Source organism: Pyxicephalus adspersus, chromosome 6, assembly GCF_032062135.1.
Source record: "Pyxicephalus adspersus chromosome 6, UCB_Pads_2.0, whole genome shotgun sequence".
NCBI lineage: Eukaryota > Metazoa > Chordata > Amphibia > Anura > Pyxicephalidae > Pyxicephalus > Pyxicephalus adspersus.
Window position 1 is genome coordinate 31,460,802 of NC_092863.1, and position 21,237 is coordinate 31,482,038.

The window sequence follows — 21,237 nt, forward strand, 5'->3', positions numbered from 1 at the left end:
GAGGAGCTTGAAAAGGGCTAGAAACCTCTGAATTAGCCTTGTTATATGAGCAGAGCAGAGGGCAGTGTTCTGTGGTGTTGTGGCTGTACATAATAAGCTATGTCCGATCTTGGTTTGTGTCTAGATGTCTGCTGAGATGTGGAAATGTCTACACGTATAATTGAAAATAAAGAAAAATATATCTTCTTTCTCTAAGCATTAGGGCTTCTTTGTCCTTACAGGAAGGTATGCAGATGCTAGACTTGCTAACACATGGCTTTGCAGCCACATTCTGTGGACGTGGAAATATTTTATACTGGCATGCAATTGCTAAGCCAAACTGTGTTTTCTTGTTTATTATCAGTACTACGGTGTATTTTTTCAAGACAGCTTTTGAAATCAGTTGAGACTGGCTGTGCAAAAATAAATGGTTCTTTAGCAACAAATACTTTGAGGCAGGAATAGCAAGCTCCAGGTTACATGCAGCAAAAATGAACAATAATTTTACATCCACAAGTTTCCCTTGTGATAAAGACACTAGCCTTCTAGGTTTTGTCCATGAAAACGTTCACACTCCACCATAACCATTTGTCTATATGTAAAAGGACAGCTAGTTATCAAATCCTAAGTATCTAAGTATAGACATCATTAGGTGGAGATTATATGAATACCAAAAAATACATTTTTATTTACTATACTCACTAGTACAATGATAAAAGAAGTTGTCACGTGTTTCCGTTTATTTGTAGCTTGATCACTAGTTTTGGAGGTGAAGTTTAGTATGGGGGCATAGGATCAGATGCTGTTGCCCATGCTGAGGCTTATCTGCCTTCATGTGTTCCTGGTCCTTTGCCTTGTCCCCCAGACACCTTCCTTTGCATATCTAAGCCCTGGGGTAAACCAAGAATAGGCAAAGGGCAAATAGCCTCCCGAGACTAAGCAGGGACCTGTCCACGGGTGAAGATTACAGTTGGATATTGGTTTATGCTTAAGCATTAGGCAAGAAAAAAAATATATACCAATAATAGATATCATACTAATGAATATCTGGCTTCTCTAGACAAGTGTACCAACTAATATTGCGTGATTGTTGGTAAAAATTTAGAAAAATACTGTTTCACAAGTTTTTAGAAGGTTTGAATATTGTGTGGGTTTGAGATTTATCTGATCAGAAGCATTTAGGCATGGAATAAAAAGGAGGGCATATTCCACACCCAAAACATATATCACATGAGTAATTGTGAACAGGAAATTACTGTTAGGGTTTGGGGAAGCTGGGCACTCTTAGTGCATTGATGAGGAAATGAAAAACTATAATCATGATTAAAAGAGAGCAACCAGGATTGTCTCAGAAAATTCCAAGGATCAAACTCCAGGGGGGGAGTCATTGGAGAGAAGGGGTCAGTACCATGTTAGGAAGACAATAAAATATCACATAAAAGGAGACTAAAGAAAAAAACAGCTAAATGTTATGCCACCTGTGGGCAATGCACATCTACAGTCTGTACGTAGCCTAACTGTGAGGGCGTAATACAGAGCAAGAGTCATGCAAAGGGGGGTGAATCGTGTACGATAGCACCATCAACCTATACGTGTGGGCAAAAAATGAGAAATAATACATAAACATTACATTAGCAATATCCTGAAAGTGCTAAGGATTTATTGATCTTTAACAGTATTTTGTTTTGTTTTTTTTATCACAATCTGTGCTAAATCTTTGGTAGCATGCTGCTGATTCAATTCTTCCTAATGGAATCCCAGGAGAAGGATCAATAATAGATGAGAGCGACATTAGTGATACATGCCAAGAGCTAAAGCAGTTATTAAACGGCACATCCGCTATGCAATAAATAATCTGCATTGGTTGCATACTTACATGCAGGCAGATCAGGGAACAAATTTGAACAGTACAACAACAAAAAATTATTTGCAAATAGAAATAGAAATTCAATTTATTTTCCTTAGCATGTATTTTTCAAAATGTGTGACCTTTATTGTTTTCAAAAGTCTATTTAATTAGTTTTTGCATTATAAGAGGCGCCCCCCTCCATTTTACATCCTAAATATCTACATGACGTGACTATAGCGTTTGTACAGCGCTGCGTAATATGATGGCACCATATAAATACTGTATAATATTAATAATAATAATACTACACATGTAACCCTGACAGGTTTTATCTTTATCTTAATCCGGCTTTAGAGTCCTCATCCTCTTGGTTGGCTGGGTGCAGATGATGTAGCTTTTGCGCATGCACTCATGCTCACTGAACAGAATAATGCTGACACTGCACAATGATGCAGATAACTGCTTCAGATGCAAAATATGTTGGTGCTATACATAAATGAACAACTAAATGTGTTGGGAAGGGAAAAGAGTGAAATATTCACTTGTTTTGGTGTACATATTGTACCATTATTTATAATGAAGTTTATTTAGATAAATGTGGGGGAGGGAAGTGATTGCGCAAAGCTTAAATAATTGGAAAGTACAACTTGTGCAACTGATCTTGTGACAGTGTCTTCAGTAGTTTCAACAACATCTCTCTCCCTTTTACTACTGGCCCCTTTTCTCCTTATCCTGCATCTGTATAAGGTTTTCCTGTAACTTTAAACTGCTTCCTTTATGCCCTGCACCATAGCCATACCTCCCCCACACACTCTTTGAAGTTTTACATCCATTATATGTAGCCTCAGGGGAGATTTATACATCATCAGGAACATCCCCCAACAAGCACTCCTTGAGGAGACAATAACATTACTGTTAACTCCTCATCTGCCAATATACTGCTAAACCTAAAATCCAAGCCTAGCATAGATTGATCAGTCCAGTTCTAACACTTTTATGTAGGATGGTCTTTATTATGTTTGGTTGTCATAGTACATTTATGGTTTAGCTAACTGCAGCGTCATAGTACTGGTGAGTGCAGACAACATTCTGGCAAAGTCTCCTTTTTTGGTGTTGTAATCGTAATTTTGATACATTTTAAAAGCAAATATATCACAAATGGAATGTAGAAGATGCAGTTGTTGAACTCAGTTTGAAAATGTTTTTTTTTTTTTTCGTTTTGCTGATGTTCTAGCTTTAAAGCCTAACCTTTGGCCTCCATTATCTTTGGAGCAACTCTATACCAGTGATTCTCACATAGGGTTCTAGGGGGTAGCTTGAGCAATGAGCAATTTGTGCCGCTCAGGTCAGATCAAGGTAAACCAATGATCTTTTTGTCTATCTGTGAGGGTGACTTTTTTTCCAACTGGCCAGCAATGTAAGAGGAATCCTTCCCACTCACCACCATGGTAATTCACTGTGGGATGTGGATATAGTAATTATAGGAGGGGTTCCCTGAGGACTTGAAAGTTATTTCAATATAATATTGTAAGATATTTCCTGCATGTTAAAAAGGTCAAGAAAGTCTATATTTTTTTCAGGGGTCTTTAGTTATGTAATGCATGACAACTAAAGTACTTTTTGCCTTTTTTTCATTGTGAGGTTTGCACATCCTAAATGCTACCAAAAGCCACATAGGGACAGGGCATACATGAAGCGGGTTGATTGGCTTTATTCACCCAGATAGTGGAGTGGAATATCACTGCGTCGCTGGATCAAGTAAATGCCAGAAAGTGAATGCTCTTCACATTGATTGCCCAAATTGGAGTTAGTTTGGCTTTCTTATATTTTTTTTAATTTTATTTATTTGAAAATGTAACAAATAGTTATCTACAAAGGAACAACTTTTAAAGGAAACAGGATGAGTTCCATCCTCCATGCTTTTCTCATACCAAGGTTGCTCTAAATATTCACCACTAAGGGGGCCCTAAACCTTTTTTGATTCTTCTTATCAGGGTGGGCATAGTTTTACTTTGCACAAACCTGCCAAGATTATATTTTCCATATGGGTCATGATTTTCCATGTCCTGCCCATGTTAACTTCTTTTTCAGACCTCTATATGACCCCCATAACTATCACTGGGAGTGGTAACATTTAGCATTGGTTATTTCCAGGGGAAGATTCCAACTCTAATAAACACATTCTTATTATTATTTTCCAAGATTTTTTTCAAATATTTTCTAGGGAATGGAAATTGAGAATTATCCATAAGCCACCTTTTATATTTGTGCACTTTTATGTACTTTTACTCTTATTTTTGTAAGGTTTTCCTGTTTTATGGGATTTAAAGAAGTAGTTTAAAGATGAAAACAGTTCTGATCAACCTTTGCGCTATTTACTGTAAACAAACTATGAAAGCAGGACAGCTTCAGAAGGTAATATACCTCTAATAATAAAATAGTTGAGGGATGAAGCTTCAAGGTTTTCTAGATTAAATTCTCCTACCACCAGAAGCTTTTAGCTCTAGGGGTTAAGAATGAACCAATATGACGTAAAGACTTATAACTCTAGACCCATTAACTCTAATGCAGTGAACTGATGGAATCTATGTCAACCTTTTAATCAAATTGTAGTCTTCACTGTTGGTCAGGGTAGCTAGTAAAGGGTTTTCTGTTTTTTTTTACAACATTGCTATGTGCATTAGTATTTATCAGTATTTATTGACATTAGCCACTCTAACTAATATAGGAAAGTGACATTGACTCCATTAATGCTCTTTGTCTTACATTGCCTTCCCTGATGGATCCAGTTGTATTTTACAGAGGCTATTCACTGGTAAAAACAAGCATTGCCAAGTGACAGTACTGTACCAATAACAAGAGTAGTTAAAAGTAATATTGCTACAATTTTCTTGTTCCACAGTTTTTAGTTATCTTGTTGTTACTTTGTGGGTAAAATTAGGAAATTAAAATAGGTGTATTTGTATTAATTAAAATTGACTTTGATGGCTGCTTTTGGTATATAGAGTGCTCTAGGTCATATGTAACAATTCTTGCAACTTGTCAGTTGTGTGGTTTCAGCATGTAGCTCCCCCAAATGACTCTATAGGAGACTGTAGTTGAAAAAAGAAAAAGCCTCATCTGCCACCAATACATTATGAATAATTATGGTGCAGATTTGCCAGGTAGAATTCACCTAATTAGATTACCATTGGCTCAAAGTGAAGCCAAGAGTGAACTGACATCTACTTCTACATCCATCTCTGAAATCTCCGACATCTTCAGATTATTTTCCTCAGCCTTTGGGCTTCTGGTACCGTGCAAAGCCAAATAAGTCAAATGAGGCAATGTCAAAGGTGAACTGAAAAGTCCACAATGACAATCTGTACTTGCCATTGTACAACTTTTTTGTAAGAACTCAATATGTTTTTTTTAGCATCATTCTTTTCTTTGTAATGATATTGAAGTCAGTTATAATTATGCATATCTTTTAAATCACTCTTTTTGCAGACAGAATATTAGATAGCAGGAAATACAGCAAAGTGGCCTACTAATAATATGGCTGACATATTCCTTAAGAAACTGTGCAAGGTTTTGATGCAGTTAGTTAGTTAGTTAGTTAGTTAGTTAGTTTATTTCAAAGGCATTAGTAGGCTGGTTAAGAGGGTGAGTCTGAGTTCTTCCCTAAAGCCCAGCTAAACTTAAATGGCCTAAACTTGCATGCACAGTTCTGCTCAGTTCTAAATGTATTACCTTTAATTTACAATGAGCAATATGATTGCTTTAAGGATTTTAAGTTTTAGCTGAACTTTAACAGCTTAAATATTAGCCACTGTTTGACCATTGTTGTCTAATGGCAAAGGATACATACACTGGCTATACAAAGCGTGTTGGCAAAACATAGTGTTTGCAATATTGTAGTCATCTCTTAGCATGTTTCTAATAAATACACTGTTCTCTTTGTTTACATTTTATGTGCTTTGTGGGAATTTTTCCAATTAGTTGATCTAGATGGAAATCAGAAACAGAACAAAGAACCAGAAGCTGATTGGGTGTGCTGTTTTATTTCCTTATTCATGCACACCCTCCTCCAGATTTGTAGGGCGGGAATGAGCTCACTGACCTCACATTAACAGCTGTGCAGCAGTTTTTTCTTCTGCTTGTGGAGTCCATATAGCACTCCCTGCCAAACAGGAAAAATCCTCCCTAAGGCTTGCCAAAAAGTATTCCATTCTTCCATTGCTGCATGTCCTCAGTGTGCTCAAGCATTGCTGCACTCCCAAAAGTCAGCTCCAAGCTCCATGGTCCTAGTGATACACAAAGAAGCATATCCATACTCAGCACTATTTTCACAAACCATGCAACAGATTTAATGCTCTAATATTGTAAAGCTCCCTTGCAAGCAATAATGAGCAAGTTAATTAAGTTCCTAATATCAGCGGTAAAGATTTCCCAAAATATTTGGGGGGGGGGGTGCAGCAGGTGACTATATGATCTAATTACTCTAAAGTAAACGTGGTGAATCTCAACAATGGTAATGATGAAATTTTTTTATGAATTAGAAGAACTAAAAGTCAGCAGTAATGCAAAATAATGGGTTATGTATGGTGTATATATATATTTAGGTGTGTGATATATTGTTATGATTCCTGTTTTCACAGGGCTGGCTACAACAGTATGGCTATCTGCCTCCAGGCGACCTTCGAACTCACACATTACGGTCTCCACAGTCTATGACTGAAGCCATTGCTGCTATGCAAAGGTTTTATGGATTAAAAGTGACTGGGAAGATGGACGGTGACACAGAGAAGTATGGGATCTTTCTTTGTACATTAGATGCAGTTTAAATTGATGTTTATTAGGTCTGAACAAAAGAAACCAGTTCAGCATAAGCAGTGCTAAGGAATGAGTATATCATGTTTCAATGGAAAAAATACCATTAGGTTTCCAAGTTAACAGAAAGTGGGAATTGAATTTCATTTTTAGTTTTCATAGTGAATCATGCAAAATTAGTAACAGCTCGGTGTTAGATGGGTGATTTCCAAATTTAAGACAGTCCACACATTAATACATAATATAAATACAAGTTTTTGTTATTTCTTATAGAGTGATTGGCGTACTTTATAAATCCATCAGTGCTAGTCTTAAACTATTGCAGTGTTGCAGCATCAAACGTGTTCTCTAGTGCATAATGACGCATGAATTAATACTACAAATTAATAAATAATACCTGGTTATCCTCAGAGCTATGAAAAAGCCACGCTGTGGTGTCCCAGATAAATTTGGCGCTGAAATAAAGGCTAACGTGAGGAGGAAAAGATATGCCATCCAGGGTCTGAAATGGCAGCACAAGGACATCACCTTCTGGTATGTTAAAACATATATTCAGAAAAGAAATATGTTTATATTTCAGTTTTACCCTTACCTTTAGTATAAAACTTTATCTCCTTCCAGCATACAGAACTATACACCCAAAGTTGGTGAATATGAGACACACCAATCCATCCGGAGAGCCTTTACTGTTTGGGAAAGTGTAACTCCGCTGAAGTTCCGTGAGGTTCGATATGTGGACATTAAAGACGGACATGAAAAACATGCTGACATCATGATCTTCTTTGCTGAAGGGTTCCATGGAGACAGCACCCCTTTTGATGGAGAAGGAGGATTTTTGGCACATGCATACTTTCCTGGGCCAGGCATTGGTGGAGACACTCATTTTGATTCTGCGGAGCCATGGACATCCAGAAATGATGATTTAGATGGTAAGGGCAGAGAAATCACTAATGAGGGACATGAATACAAAGATAAACAAAAACTAAAAAAGTACTCAATATGTAATAAACATGTTTTTACTTCTTTTCACTTAGGCAATGACCTTTTTCTTGTGGCTGTTCATGAACTGGGACATGCCTTGGGTTTGGAACATTCCAATGATCCATCAGCAATTATGGCCCCATTCTATCAGTGGATGGATACGCAGAACTTTCAGCTACCAGATGATGATCGCAGGGGAATCCAGCAAATTTATGGAAGTGGTAAGTGGCTGAAGACAACACTAGGAAAATAAATAATCCAAGATGTGGCAAAAGACTTTTTATTCAGATAGTTTAGTGGAATTGGGGTTCAGGGATACATTTGTGAATGTTTATCTTTATGCATAACTTGAGTGTGTTTTGTTAGAAAGTAAAGGTGCGTACACACTTCCAATTTTTATCGTTCCAATCGAACGACGAACGATCGATTGGGCAAAAAATCGTTCGTAAAAAAGTAACCAACGACGCCGACGAACGAGGAAAATTGTTGGAAACGAACGACCGGACCGGCGGATCGGATTGGGCGACGATCGTTGAACATCGTTCGTGTGTACGGTCGTTCGTTGATCGTCCATGTTCAGAGCATGCGTGATGAACGAACGTCCGCTCACTTTCCTGTCGTGCACATAGTTCCTCTATCGCTTAAACGATCGTATCTATTGTGTGTACAATATCTACGAACGATCGTGTCGTTAGCTCTATGTGCAGGATCGGTGCTATACGATCGTTCATATATATCGTGCAGGAACGTTCGTCGTTCGTTTTCCGACGATAATAATTGGAAGTGTGTACGTAGCTTAAGAACCATGTCACAGTGCAGTCTCTGCAGCTAGCGATTCATTGCCAGAATTATCTCATGTGGGACAGAACTCCACAATGCTCTTTGGAGAGGGACTAGCAGAAAGTCTTTTAGCAACAACTTGCCAGCATCCAGATTGCCTGTGTGACATGACGCTAAAAGAAAACCAATTTCTATATAGGCTGATGGGGATAAATGATCTACTGCTTGGCAAATGCTAACATAAGGATTTGAATCTTGTGCTTATAAACTTACCGTACAACTTATTTTTAGGCCATGGAGACAGAATACCAACACGTGCACCACGTCCTACACGTGCTCCTAAGCCTACTCCACGATACCGTCCAGATGTTCCAGATGACCCAAATGTTCCTCCTTATGGACCAGATATCTGTCAAGGCAATTTTGATACTATTGCTGTGTTGAGGGGGGAAATGTTTGTCTTCAAGGTTAGTGGACAGCAACCATTCTTCTTTTAAAGAATAATCCATTTGTTATCTCTTCACTTGATTTAAACTGAATATCTTCGTAGGAGCGATGGTTCTGGCGTGTGCGCAATAACCGTGTCATGGATGGTTACCCTCTTCCCATTGGACACTTCTGGCGTGGGCTCCCGAACTCAATAAATTCAGCATATGAACGGAAAGATGGAAAATTTGTCTTTTTCAAGGGTAAATATTAAACAGTGTGGATTTCTCAATGTTCTATCAAATAATAACTGTGAATTAAATAAGACACAATTGTATGTTGCATGTTGTTATAATCAGTTTAAGCTGTTTATATTCATTTAGTATTTCCTATTTATTTGTATGTGTTTAGGGGATAAATACTGGGTATTTGATGAAGCCTCTCTTGAACCTGGCTACCCCAGAACATTAAAAGAAATGGGTCGGGGATTACCATCTGATAGAATTGATGCTGCCCTGTATTGGATGCCAAATGGAAAGACCTATTTCTTTAGAGGAACCAAGTAAGTCATCTTGTATCTAATTGCTAAATTACTAAATTCAGTTGCTAAATTAAAAAAAGATAAACCCTGCCTAACACTAGAGCTTTTTTACCTGTCAAAAGACTCTAAAGGAATGCACATGTTTTTAAAATCAGCTAAGACTTCTTTGCAGCTGGACAGCTCAAGCAAGAGAACCTAACTTTTCAGAGCCTAAAGGTCCATGTTCATTGTTAACTTTGATCTTTTAACACAGATAAACTTTTACTGTAGGAGAAACCCAGCATGAGCTCAGCCTGTAACCCAAAGTACTTTTCAGTGTTATTCATAAACTTATACAGCAGTCATTCCACTACAAGCTAGTATACCCACCATTAGCTGGACCATGACAACTGATACAATTTTACATTAGAAATCTTACATTATAAGTAGGACCTTATCATTTATATTATTTGTTTGTCAGGAGATATTTTGTTACAACAGATCAATTCTAATATCGACTTTCTCCATGAACATATACTCAGTAGTCATTTATTTCCCTTCTTTCCTATTCATTTTTTGTGAATGAAGAGGAAAGGCACTGTCTAAGCTCAATGGCACTTCAGTTAGAGCTAACACAGGGCTGAGGACTATGTCTGTCTCTTTGTAATAGTGCTAGAATATTCACCAAGTTGTCACAAGGAAGGAGTCACTTGCTGCCTCATACTTACTTCAATGGGATTTTCTTTTCTCCTGGCAACTTGGTAGGGCAACAGAGATGCAAAAGAGGCAAGCCTATAAGCACAGCATAGGTAAAGTATTTAAAAACACTTTGATACATTATTCAAATCTTCTGTATTGTTTCTTTCAGGTATTATCGGTTTAATGAAGAAATGAGGGCTGTAGATGCTGATTATCCAAAGCCTATCAAAGTTTGGGAAGGAATCCCCGACTCTGTTCGAGGAGCATTCATGGGAAGTGATGGAGGTAAGGAATACATCTTCTGCACTCAACAGAATTCAGTTTGTTATGTATTCACATATATAGATTTAAAAAAAAAAAATCATATTTTGGGAATTGGGTAATTTTATGATTTTTTTTAAACCATGCTTCACTATGTGCAAATGCATAGAGCCTACATTAAGTTTGCTTACTAAAGCTGCTCACATAGTTTGAAGGTTAGGGCATAGCAAACCATTTCATAAACTGGTTAGCTGGGCTCTGCCAAAATCAAACCCATCTGATCTTTCACTGTCCTTAAAGCCGCATACAAACGTACAATAATAGTCGTTGGAAAGGATCTTTCACTATCCTTTCCAACGACTAGTACTGCACGATGTATGAACGAATGTTCTACTTATAGCACTCTTCTGCTCTATGGAGAGGGGAGGGGGAGAGCAATGGAGCGGCACCCTGCTGCGCGCTCTCCCCCTTTCTTTGGCTTAGGATCGTTAGTCATCCACCAACGTCCGTGGATCCGCCAGGACGGTCGTTTGGACGATGGACAACAAGCGCTGTACACATGCCAGATTCTTGCCCGATATCCGCCCTGAGACAATTATTGGGCCAAAACCGTTGGACCTGTGTACGTAGCTTAACAGTGGCTGTCTGGCATATTGTGCACCCCTTGATAAGCCTGAAAATGAGGTGCAGCAGTGCTTGCCTCCTCCTGTTATTCTCTATAGCTTTAAACAGGACTTATGTGTTTAGGAAAATACTTGCTAGAACAATTGCCCAGGGTCTTGTGGTTTCTGTGACGCAATTGCCCACAATTGTGTTGTTTCTGTGCAGTCAATCACGTCATAGTGTTTATTACCAATTTAAAATTATGAAAAAAGGAAGGGGTTCACTACCTTTTTTTTTCCTTTTAGAATTTCTTGATTCTAAGGTTCTGTTTCCTTTTATGTTTTGCAGCCTTCACTTATTTCTACAAGGGCAACAAGTACTGGAAGTTTAATAACCAACAGTTAAAGACAGAATCTGGTTTCCCCAAGTCTGTTCTGCAAGACTGGATGGGTTGTAGTACTGTCAGGCAACCTGAAGATAATGATGATGAAGATGACCGAGAAGTAGTAATTATAGAAGTTGATGAAGCCAGTGGAGGAATAAACATGGCAGCTGTCGTAGTTCCAGTGCTCCTTTTGCTTTGTGTTCTGTTCCTTGGACTGGCTGTCTTTATCTTCAGGCAATATGGCACTCCCAAGAGGCTTCTATACTGGCAGCGATCCCTGCTGGACAAAGTGTGAGAAGTCACATATCTGGACCCTCCCCCCCCATTGCTGTCTCTCCGGCCCTCCCATGCCTCCCTCACACAGATATCATGGGGAGCAGTAATAACCTCCTGGGGAGGGAGGAAGGGAGAGAGTCAATTTGCACCATCTTTGCCGCTATTTATGTGGCACACATCATTGCATTTAACCCCTCCATTGCCAGACTGGAGCCATGTTTTCCATAATGGTTTTTGCACGGGTACAAATTTAGTTTTCATTAGCTATTGGTTGGTAAGTGCTCTTTGTAAAGCCACCACTTGCAGGAGTCAGAGCAGAGATGGACACCCTCTAAAGGGTTTGAATTAATGTTTTGGAGATGTGTGTGTTAAATGTAAACACCACTGTCTTTAGCTAAGATGTATAGTTTTTTGCTAAGAGTGAACTTTAAGAAGCACCCAGCTTAAACTGTAGTCATGGCTGGGGTGTGTAGTGCAAGTGCAAGTGGGGGAAGACAAACCTGTCTGGCCATGTGAGCTTTTGTCTAAAGGTTGTGGCCTCTTTCCCATACTGCCCAAAGCACAGCTAGATTTACTAAGAGCCAACGGAAGGACAATATTAGTTAGTAAAAAGATATTGATTTCTGTATATAACATGGGTCACAGCTGTGTAATGGGGTACCAATTTCCAGACATTGGTGACCACAGCGGTTATACCAGTTTGGTATAATATGGGGTCTGATGTCCAATTTGAGTTAAAAAAAAGAAGAAAAAACTGTTTCATAGTAACCAAAATGTGTGTGACGAGGACAATAATGTTTTGTCCTTTGGATTTTCAAGTACTGTCCGTGATATTTGACCTAGAGGAAGCTAAGATAGGTAAAGTGTATTTTTGCAGAGCAGGAATCTGTACCTGGAGAAAAAGAGGGACAAGTTTAAGGTCAGTACCACCCAATTCCCAGAGTGCCTTGAAAACTGCCCTGTAAACCCATCCATTATACTTCTATGATGCCTCTATCCTCCTCCACCCTCTGTATTCCCATGGATACAGAAGGGAAAAGTTTTAATCTCAGGGTCCTCTCCTGGTATCTGATTAGACCTTGTTGATAGATCCTTTAATGTGCTTGTTTGAGTCATTATTTGCTGGTCCTGGCAGAGATAGCAATGTGCAGGCTTTCTGTGATGTAAGGGGTTGATCACTGCTCTGAAAGATCCTGACAGAGAATAGACTGAGCTCACAATATCTCAGTTCAGAAAAATGGTTAACGATTGCTCTGCAGTTATCTGGCTGTGGTGGGGTTAATCGTGGTCGTTTAGTGCCCCTGTAATTAGAAAAAGAACCAGCAGTGCTCTGTAAATCACATACACAGGAAAAGGGGTTAATCACAGCTCTGCAGGTTTCTGTCGGGGTGAGGTTAAGAAGGGCAAATCACATGGTACGGTCAGGGGGTGGGGGTCACATTTCCTGTCTTGTTTCCCGTCTTTCTATTTTTTGTTTATATTTGATTATTATAATTATTATTATTTGATAATAGGGCAGCTCCTGCAGGTCAGGCCGCTTTGCATGTCCAACCTGTCCACTGCCAGAAGGATCAGTGGACCAGTCAAAGTCATGTTCCACTGGTCCTTCCTGCAATGAGTGGGTGACCTCTTCACCCCTCCCCTCCAAGCATGGAGCTTGGGGTCCGAGCTTGCACAAGATTAGGGGGGCAAAGAGAAGCATGTGCCCTTTCTAACCTAACCCCCAAGTGCCTTATATCACCTTGTAAACTCAAACCTAAAATGTGCATCATTCCTTCATTTTAATATGTGTGTGGAGGGGTGTGGGAGACCCACCAAAATTAATTCATTAAAGCTTCTCTCATGTGGACAAAGTTGTGTTTTTTATTTTATTATTTTCTAAAGTCTTTTGTAAAATCTACCACAAACTATTTGTTATGGACCTATGGTTTTTTTAACATTAGAAATATAAAAAAAATAGAAAAAAGTGACATACCTGTGTTCATTTATCTCACATGCTTTACAAAAAACAAGTAGTACATTTCAAAGAATGAAGAACCTCTAAACCAAGTTGAGTGACTATCGTATACTACTTGATTTTTTACTTACCTGAAGTGTTTTTATGATGCTTACACTCCCTTATAAACTTTAGTGATCTTCTCCTAATTTATGTCATACATTTCCCATATTATGCACCAAAACCCACACTCACACATTTTGACTGGTATACATAAGTAGTATGTTTTTTTACTGTTTTTGCAGGTGTTTGTTACAGTATCACATCTTTTATTGCATCAAGGAACTAAACATTCACTAAAGCTAATCCTATTATAATGTTTATTTTACCCAGAGCCATTTAGTAAAAAATGAAACATTGCTAGATTTCTGCATTGTAGCATACTATGCAATTTGGTTTAATTTTTGCTGTTCTTTAAAGCTATGCAAAAATATTCTTTGTGTAGGCACAATGTATTACTTGAATAACTGTGCTAAACGTAGAGAGAACACAAAGAGATGAATATTTGGTATTCTGCCTTAAAGTGATGTCAGTGCCCATTGAGACCTTAAGACTTGAGCTTACTGTTGTGGAGAAAGTAGCCTTTCCAGGAATTTTTTTCCTGTACTATATGGAAAATCCATTTAAGTTGCAGCATATTTTATTGCTGTAGTTCTGGTGTGCATTATCGTACTGAACTGAAATGCACTTCAATAGTTTATCATGGAGCTATTTCTCTAAATCTCTGTTCCCTGTATTTGCTGAAAAGCCCCCTTTGTAGAAGTAAAATAGTGTTTCCCAACAACCCCCCCCCCCCATCCCATTGTTACCAGCAATTACAAGTTTAGTGTGAAGGTTTCAACAATAAACAAGCTATAAACCCACACAATATGTAGTGACATATTGTTTTGGGTGAAACAAAATAGGAATAGCTTTATGTGGGGGATGCAACTCATCTCAGATGGCTGCTAAATATAATTCAGTTTCTGTAAATTCATAATTCATTACTAGTTTTCCAGTGTCAATAGCCCCTCAGATGGACATACGGGGGAAGCGGGGTTAAGCATGCATACTATGAGTCCATTATCTAAAACTAGTAAAGCAACAACTACATAGGCTATTTATCACAAGGTAAAGGTTTAAAATGCCAGCGTGCTGACTTTATTGGAAAGTGTGTAATCTCAGTGCAGAAGCAGTGTTGTAGCATAGTTAGTTGGTATTACATATAATACATCATATTTCATAGGTCTGATATACCTATTCCATATATATGTGTGTGAGTGTTTGTGCATTGTGATACTATGGTTTTGCCTAATTTGGTCATGTCTTGGTTTGGCAATGTTAAGTGTCCAAAAATTGAGGTCAGCTGACCATCTGTATATACTCGCTGACCGGGTTTTTCCATTAATAAATTATATTCTTCCTTGATGGCATGGGCATATAGCAAGATGACAATGCCAGAATTGTGAAAGAGTGGTTTAGCGAGCATGTGACATTATTTTCGCACTTGGATTTGTCGCCTCAGATTCCAGACCTTATCCTCCCAGACATTCTTTGGAATGTGCTCAAGAAGAGTGTACTCAGTGGTCCAACCTTCCCATCATCAATAAAAGACATTGGCGAAAAGTTAATACTAGTAGGGACAGAAATAAATGTTATGACATTGTATAAGCCTATTGAAAGGATAACATGGCAAGTGAGTGCCATGATCAAAAATTACACTCCAATGAAATATTAGAGTGTGTGATTTTTTTTTTTGGCCAGTGTGTGTGTAAATGATAATAAGATAAAATGCATTCGAATATGTGTTAGAAAAAGAAAATTGTGTTTTAAGCACCTTATTAAGTCTAATAAATAGCTAGATATTCTGGTATGAGTACATCATGTATAAAAATAATCATACCCCGTATTCAGTCTGTCTGATTTTGGTTGAAATCTAGTGTTGGGCTCATTTATGAATAAAGTTAAAGCTGAGACCTGCCTAGACACAAATCACTCTCCAGCACTATATTATAGTATGAACCAACATATACATTTGTAATTATGTATGTTTAGGGTTGATGCTTCATAAAACAGCAAGACATCTGCACACATTCCGCAGGACTATTAAAAGCACATGGAACAAATATTTTTATAAAATATAGGCAAACTTTTTTTTTTTGCTAAAAAACGTACAAAAACACTGTGACAGGTTACAATTACACAGAAATAGGGGTATAAAATTAGGTGCAATAGAAGGACATACATATCAATAAATATTCACCAGCCTCGGAAAGATTCAGATCAGCAATGTACAGCCTGATAAAGCTGTACTCCAATACAAAGAAATTTATAATATGAACAATGGATGGACTGATTATTTAAAAATAGGGTCAGTTATGGTGTGCCCAAAACAGTGAAGCTAAAGTAGTACCTATTGAGTTATTTTGTCTCTTCTTTCACAGATGCCATTAGTATATCCACCTGTGGGATTATCTGGGAGCACATTATTTTGATGCTGCTATTGTTTAACTCTCAATACAGTAGTTGGGTATTATTCCATTTCAAAGGGTAGTGTATTATCCCCGCTTGCAACTCATATTCATTTTCACACACAACTTATAGAAGGTGCCTCCTGCATTTATTTATGGACACCATATCAAGGTATCCAAGCCCTAGACCAAGAAACTAAAAACAGGTAAGCTCCATATACAGTATATACAGCAGCCATTCTCCACCAGAGTTCCTCCAGAATTCGCTAGGGGTTCCTTAAACTATTGCTGATTAGCTTCCTATTTGACAAAGCCTGCTTAGTTCCAGGGCAACCACCTCTTCATAGAGCCAACTACATGACTCCAATGATGGCTTTAGCAATCCATTGTTCTAGTCAACACTATAAGGAGGGCATTCTTTTAACCCGCCATCAATTTATGGGGGGTTTTTTCATTGATCCCCAATTATTTGGTTATAACTGGGATTCTTCAGGAGCAAAAAGGGTTAAAAAAGGCTGATATATACATTTTTATTAATATTATTAGATTATGGAGTCTGCTAAAAAAGCATAAAGCTGTGAATCTGATATTCAGTATATATTGTGTAGAAATTGTCCGAGGTGCATTCGTTTTCCAAGGTAGTGATTGATCCTTCACTGAAGAATATTGCTGGATGTCAAATTCACTGCTTTATAAAAAGACCCTCAAGTCTTCAGATATACATTGATCAGCTACACATGATTTATTCATGGAATCAGTGGACTCAGCAAGAACATGTTTCTTCCTTTAAAAGAAAATATTAGCTGCTTTTCTACATTGCCAGATGAATTGTTAACATGCTAAAATGATTGTTAGGGACATTAAATTGCTTGTTGGAGCTCCCAGTACTATCTCAGAGGAGCACATCTTGGTACCATATTGTCTAAATGTATTATATACATGTGTGCATTGTTAATACACTTGTTTTAACTGCTCATCCCTGCATTGTTTGGTCTTAATTGCCCACTTCCTTTTTTCAGCTTTTTTGTGTGTCATTTTAATCATAAATCTTTGCTAGTATAATACAAATGGTATGTATCCTCCGTCATCAACAGCACAATGGATTACACCGCAATAATTGGGCACTAAATTTGCAATTATATTCACTGTTACTGATGGTAGACTACAAGTGCAAATACCTACAAGAGACATTGGGCCTGATTTATGAAAGCTCTCCAAGGCTAGAGAGGATACACTTTCATCAGTGAACATGGGTGAGCCAGCAAACCTGGAATGGATCCAGTCCAGGATTGAAAACATTTGTTACCAGATAGCAAATAACTTCTAAGAAATCCATTCCAGGTTTGCTGGATCACCCACCTTCACTGATGAAAGTGTATCCTCTTCAGCCTTGGAGAGCTTTAATAAATCAGTCCTATTGACACTGAATCTGCCGTCGATTGGAATTTGAAAACAACACCAGTAAATAAATTTTTTAGCGCTCATTTTAAAAGTAATTGTAACAGTATTGTACAGGGAACTGTGACGATTGCCATCTCAGCCTCACCCTCTGCAAGGTCTCCCAACTTGCTGAACAACAATGTTAGCACCAGAAGACTCAGAAAGGCCATCATGGGGCAATGTTAACCCTTGCCACACCCAGGTACACCTTGTGAACTAGAGACACAAACCTTTACTTTCACCAGTAATATAAGGAGTAGAGAAGGCTGGGGCTTTTAAAGCAAAAATGTGATTGTTTTAAAGCATTAAGAGAATATACAATAGTAATTGAAAATCATAGTCAAATACATTCAAATGAAAAATCACCATGAAACTCATCATGAAGATGATGCTTGTCATCTATACATAAACAACTAGAAAAGCTCCATAAGTAGGAACCAGTCTCCATCCCGACACGTTTCGGCGTTCGGCTTCTTCAGGGGTATAGTGAGAGTGTAATTTAGTTGTTAAAGTTGTTGAATCAAATAATTCTAACGAGCAGGAGAGTAAAGGTTACTCATGTGGAGTTATTGTGTAGGTAGTCAATGAAAGACCTTTAGGCTGATAGTTATGAATGATGAATAATGACAGCTTTCAGGCTCAAAAACGTCTGTTTGGAGGCCACAGTTACAAGTCTGCACTTTCAGCATGGTATCTAACCTGCTAACACTGTAATTGTAATGTTCAGAAGATAAGATTTAGCTATTTGTACTTAAAGAAGGATACTTGGTTTCTCTGTGAAAATGGTCTAATCGCAGAAAACCAACATGCCAAAGAAAACAAATTGTAAGACTTTGAATACCTTTTGTTTTAATGTACCTAAAATGTTCAATGTTAACTTCATTGCCCATTTTACTCTTTAGCTCCTTTTATGAAAAAAGTCAGTTTACAGAATTCTGTAGCCCAAGTTGAAATGTTTACACAATAAGTCAACAGAAAGAAAGCATGCTGGGTAATTTTAATATTGTTTTGTTATAAGTGGCAAGTTAACTGTGCTGTCTCTTTGAATGAGCAATGGTGCACAAATTCTAATAACACATAATAAATGTTTATTTGCAAAACAAAGATCAAAGTGGCAAATTTGTAGCAAATTTTAAGCTTATATATTGCTGTAGCAAAGATCTTTTATTACAATTCAATACAATTCAACAATTTCGATGGAACAAGAGTTTGCTGCATTTTCTAAAAATTACTTAATTTAAAATCCCACTGATTTAGGATTGCAACAAACTGGGGATATTGGCAAATTAATTTTGGCTTGGCATTTTGAGATTTAAATACACACTTATGTGACGTAGTTTGATTAATAAACTTGGGAACATTAATTCACACATGTGAATCAGATTTTTAAATTTTGCCAGATCATCAATTTAAAAGGATAACAGTGGCCTCTCCCTAAAAAAATACACAAATTCAGAATGTTTTCACAAGAAGCGATTTGTGCCTCAACCAATGAAAAGTTTCACAATCCACGGGAATCATTGTTGATGCTCTTGAGGTTTGAAGGGTATACACAGTCAGAACTAAAACACTGGGCTCTATTAAGTACTAATAAATCAGATACATTCCAAATATATGAAGATATGTTGCTTTTCATCATTCCAAAAAATATAATTCCAACTGTGAAATATTCTTTATAGTAAAAAAAATATATGTCCAGGTAATTGACAACAGCATTAAATACATTGTAAAATAAAAGTGTACTTCTAGTCAAATTTTAGGTTGTGCTTATCTTCTCATTTATGATAATACTCTAAAGGAAATTAACCTAAACAATGTTTCTGCTATTTATTTGGCTGATTTAACAATTTGGAAAGTAATACAACAAGTGTGGTGTGTCAAAACTTTTGGGCACCCTTCCAGTTAGTCGCCATATGCAAAGGTCCAATCTAATGGACTTGTTTAGTGTCACTAAGTTAGATAAAGATACTTACCAGGTTATGTTTACCAGGTATACATTATACGGCTAATGAAGCAGAATAGTTTTGATATATCAAAAATACACTACAGAATTACCATGTACTACCTAAAAAATAAAATAAAATTGTGAGCGATAATTTCAGGAGTAATAATCTCCTGGGTCCCCCAGATCTCCCACCGGTTCTTCTATCGGACCTCACGTCACTACTGTGTCCCAGTAGTGTGGACCATTTCTAGAAGTCAGAGCAACATTCACTGCGGCAGTCAGCAGATCAAGAAAGTATTTTCTACCTTATTTAATAGATATGGTGTTTTGGATGTGAGCTTACTTAATAGCAGGATGTCTTTAAGGTTTGGAAGGACTTTTCGCAGCATCCAGATTAAATTGATATCAGCAGTTTCCTTCTGACCCTGGTAAATTCAGATTTTTCCTTTCTGATAAAATTTCCCTGGCAAACTTTCTGCCTCCCAGGAATTCCTCATTTAATCATATCAGGAGAAGAGGTCAGGCAATCTCTTTTCTGGTGAATGGGAAAAAAACAGACCTAGACAAGCTCTTTGGAAACTACTTAATTTAAAATCCTACAACAAGGTATACTTACAACAATGACACAACTTTAGCAAAAGGTTGTAAATGCAGAATCTCATTTTTACCAATAGTCCACTTCACTATATTCCTACATATCAATCTCCCTTTAATACAAGAGTCACTTCTAGGCTTTGTTTTAATTAATTCTCAAGATTGTTGAAACACGAAACAGGGATCCTTTTGTTCCACTATCATGTAACGTATCCATTGATCTCCTTCTGTAAAATCTATTAGCACTTCCATTTGACAGGAATACAAATTATTGAACAGAACACAAAATCTCAGGACCTGCTACTAAAGTGCTCCCATATATCTCGGAGTGGGATTTCAAATAAATTTGGACAAAACAGAAGCCAAACTTTAGGCATGTCCCCTCATCCCTACTATTAGGTCCCCCTCTATTCTACTATTAAGTCACCCTCTGTATAGGAAACAAAACAAAACTATGTCTAATAAAACATGTCACTGCCATGTGGCACTTATGCAATATGCACTGACTGATGAATGTATGTCACATAAAGTGGGAATCATTATTTCATTTGCATATGTGCACTGTATGTATACATAAATAGAAATGTGCATGTAATATCAGGCCAAAAAAGGAGTCTCCACACCAAGTCGCCATTGTTATATTGTATACGTCAAGAAGAAGGAAGAACAGAAGACTCCTTTGTTTAGTTGCTTCCTTTCTACGTTTGTTGTTGCTGTTGTTTGAAACTTCCCTTTATACAGTGATTGCAGATAGTACAGTACTTGCCACTTTTCCAAGAAAAAAATCATAGCTCAGACTACATCAAGGGCCTGATATACCTAATCAACACACACAAAAATAAAAGGATTATTATAATCATAATATATACTGTATATGGATATCATACAGACTTAGTTTATAATGAGCGTAAATTGGATAAAACCTCCAATATGGATGACACATATGGCAAGCCTGCAAACACTGTGACTTTTTGGGTAAAGAAAGAAAGTCCATTGTATACGAAGCAAGGGGAAGAATTAAAAAAGTGCAATATTGCCACATGGCAGCTTTCTATAAAGTAAAAATATGTCTCTTTAGGCATGCTATCGAAACCTGGAATAGCATTGGACTTATAAAATATGTATAATAGCTTTTCTGGGAATCTTTTAAGATATGTATCTTATAGCTCAGAAACAGTTAATGCATGCAGCAGAAACAAAGCAGAATCAAATTATAACTAGAATTACAGCAGTATAATGTA

General features: G+C 37.5%; 1 protein-coding gene across 1 annotated transcript in view; it reads left to right on the forward strand.

The window, feature by feature from the left end:
* Window positions 1-16,993, forward strand: part of MMP14 (matrix metallopeptidase 14) — a 27,189-nt gene extending 10,196 nt beyond the window's left edge. Inside the window, exons 2-10 of the mRNA XM_072415114.1 lie at window positions 6,469-6,617; window positions 7,052-7,174; window positions 7,262-7,569; window positions 7,675-7,842; window positions 8,693-8,868; window positions 8,952-9,090; window positions 9,239-9,389; window positions 10,216-10,331; window positions 11,259-16,993. Of these exons, the coding sequence (XP_072271215.1) occupies window positions 6,469-6,617; window positions 7,052-7,174; window positions 7,262-7,569; window positions 7,675-7,842; window positions 8,693-8,868; window positions 8,952-9,090; window positions 9,239-9,389; window positions 10,216-10,331; window positions 11,259-11,590 (1,662 nt within the window). The 3' untranslated portion in view covers window positions 11,591-16,993. The remainder of the gene's footprint in view (window positions 1-6,468; window positions 6,618-7,051; window positions 7,175-7,261; window positions 7,570-7,674; window positions 7,843-8,692; window positions 8,869-8,951; window positions 9,091-9,238; window positions 9,390-10,215; window positions 10,332-11,258) is intronic.
* The last annotated feature ends 4,244 nt before the right edge of the window (window positions 16,994-21,237 follow it).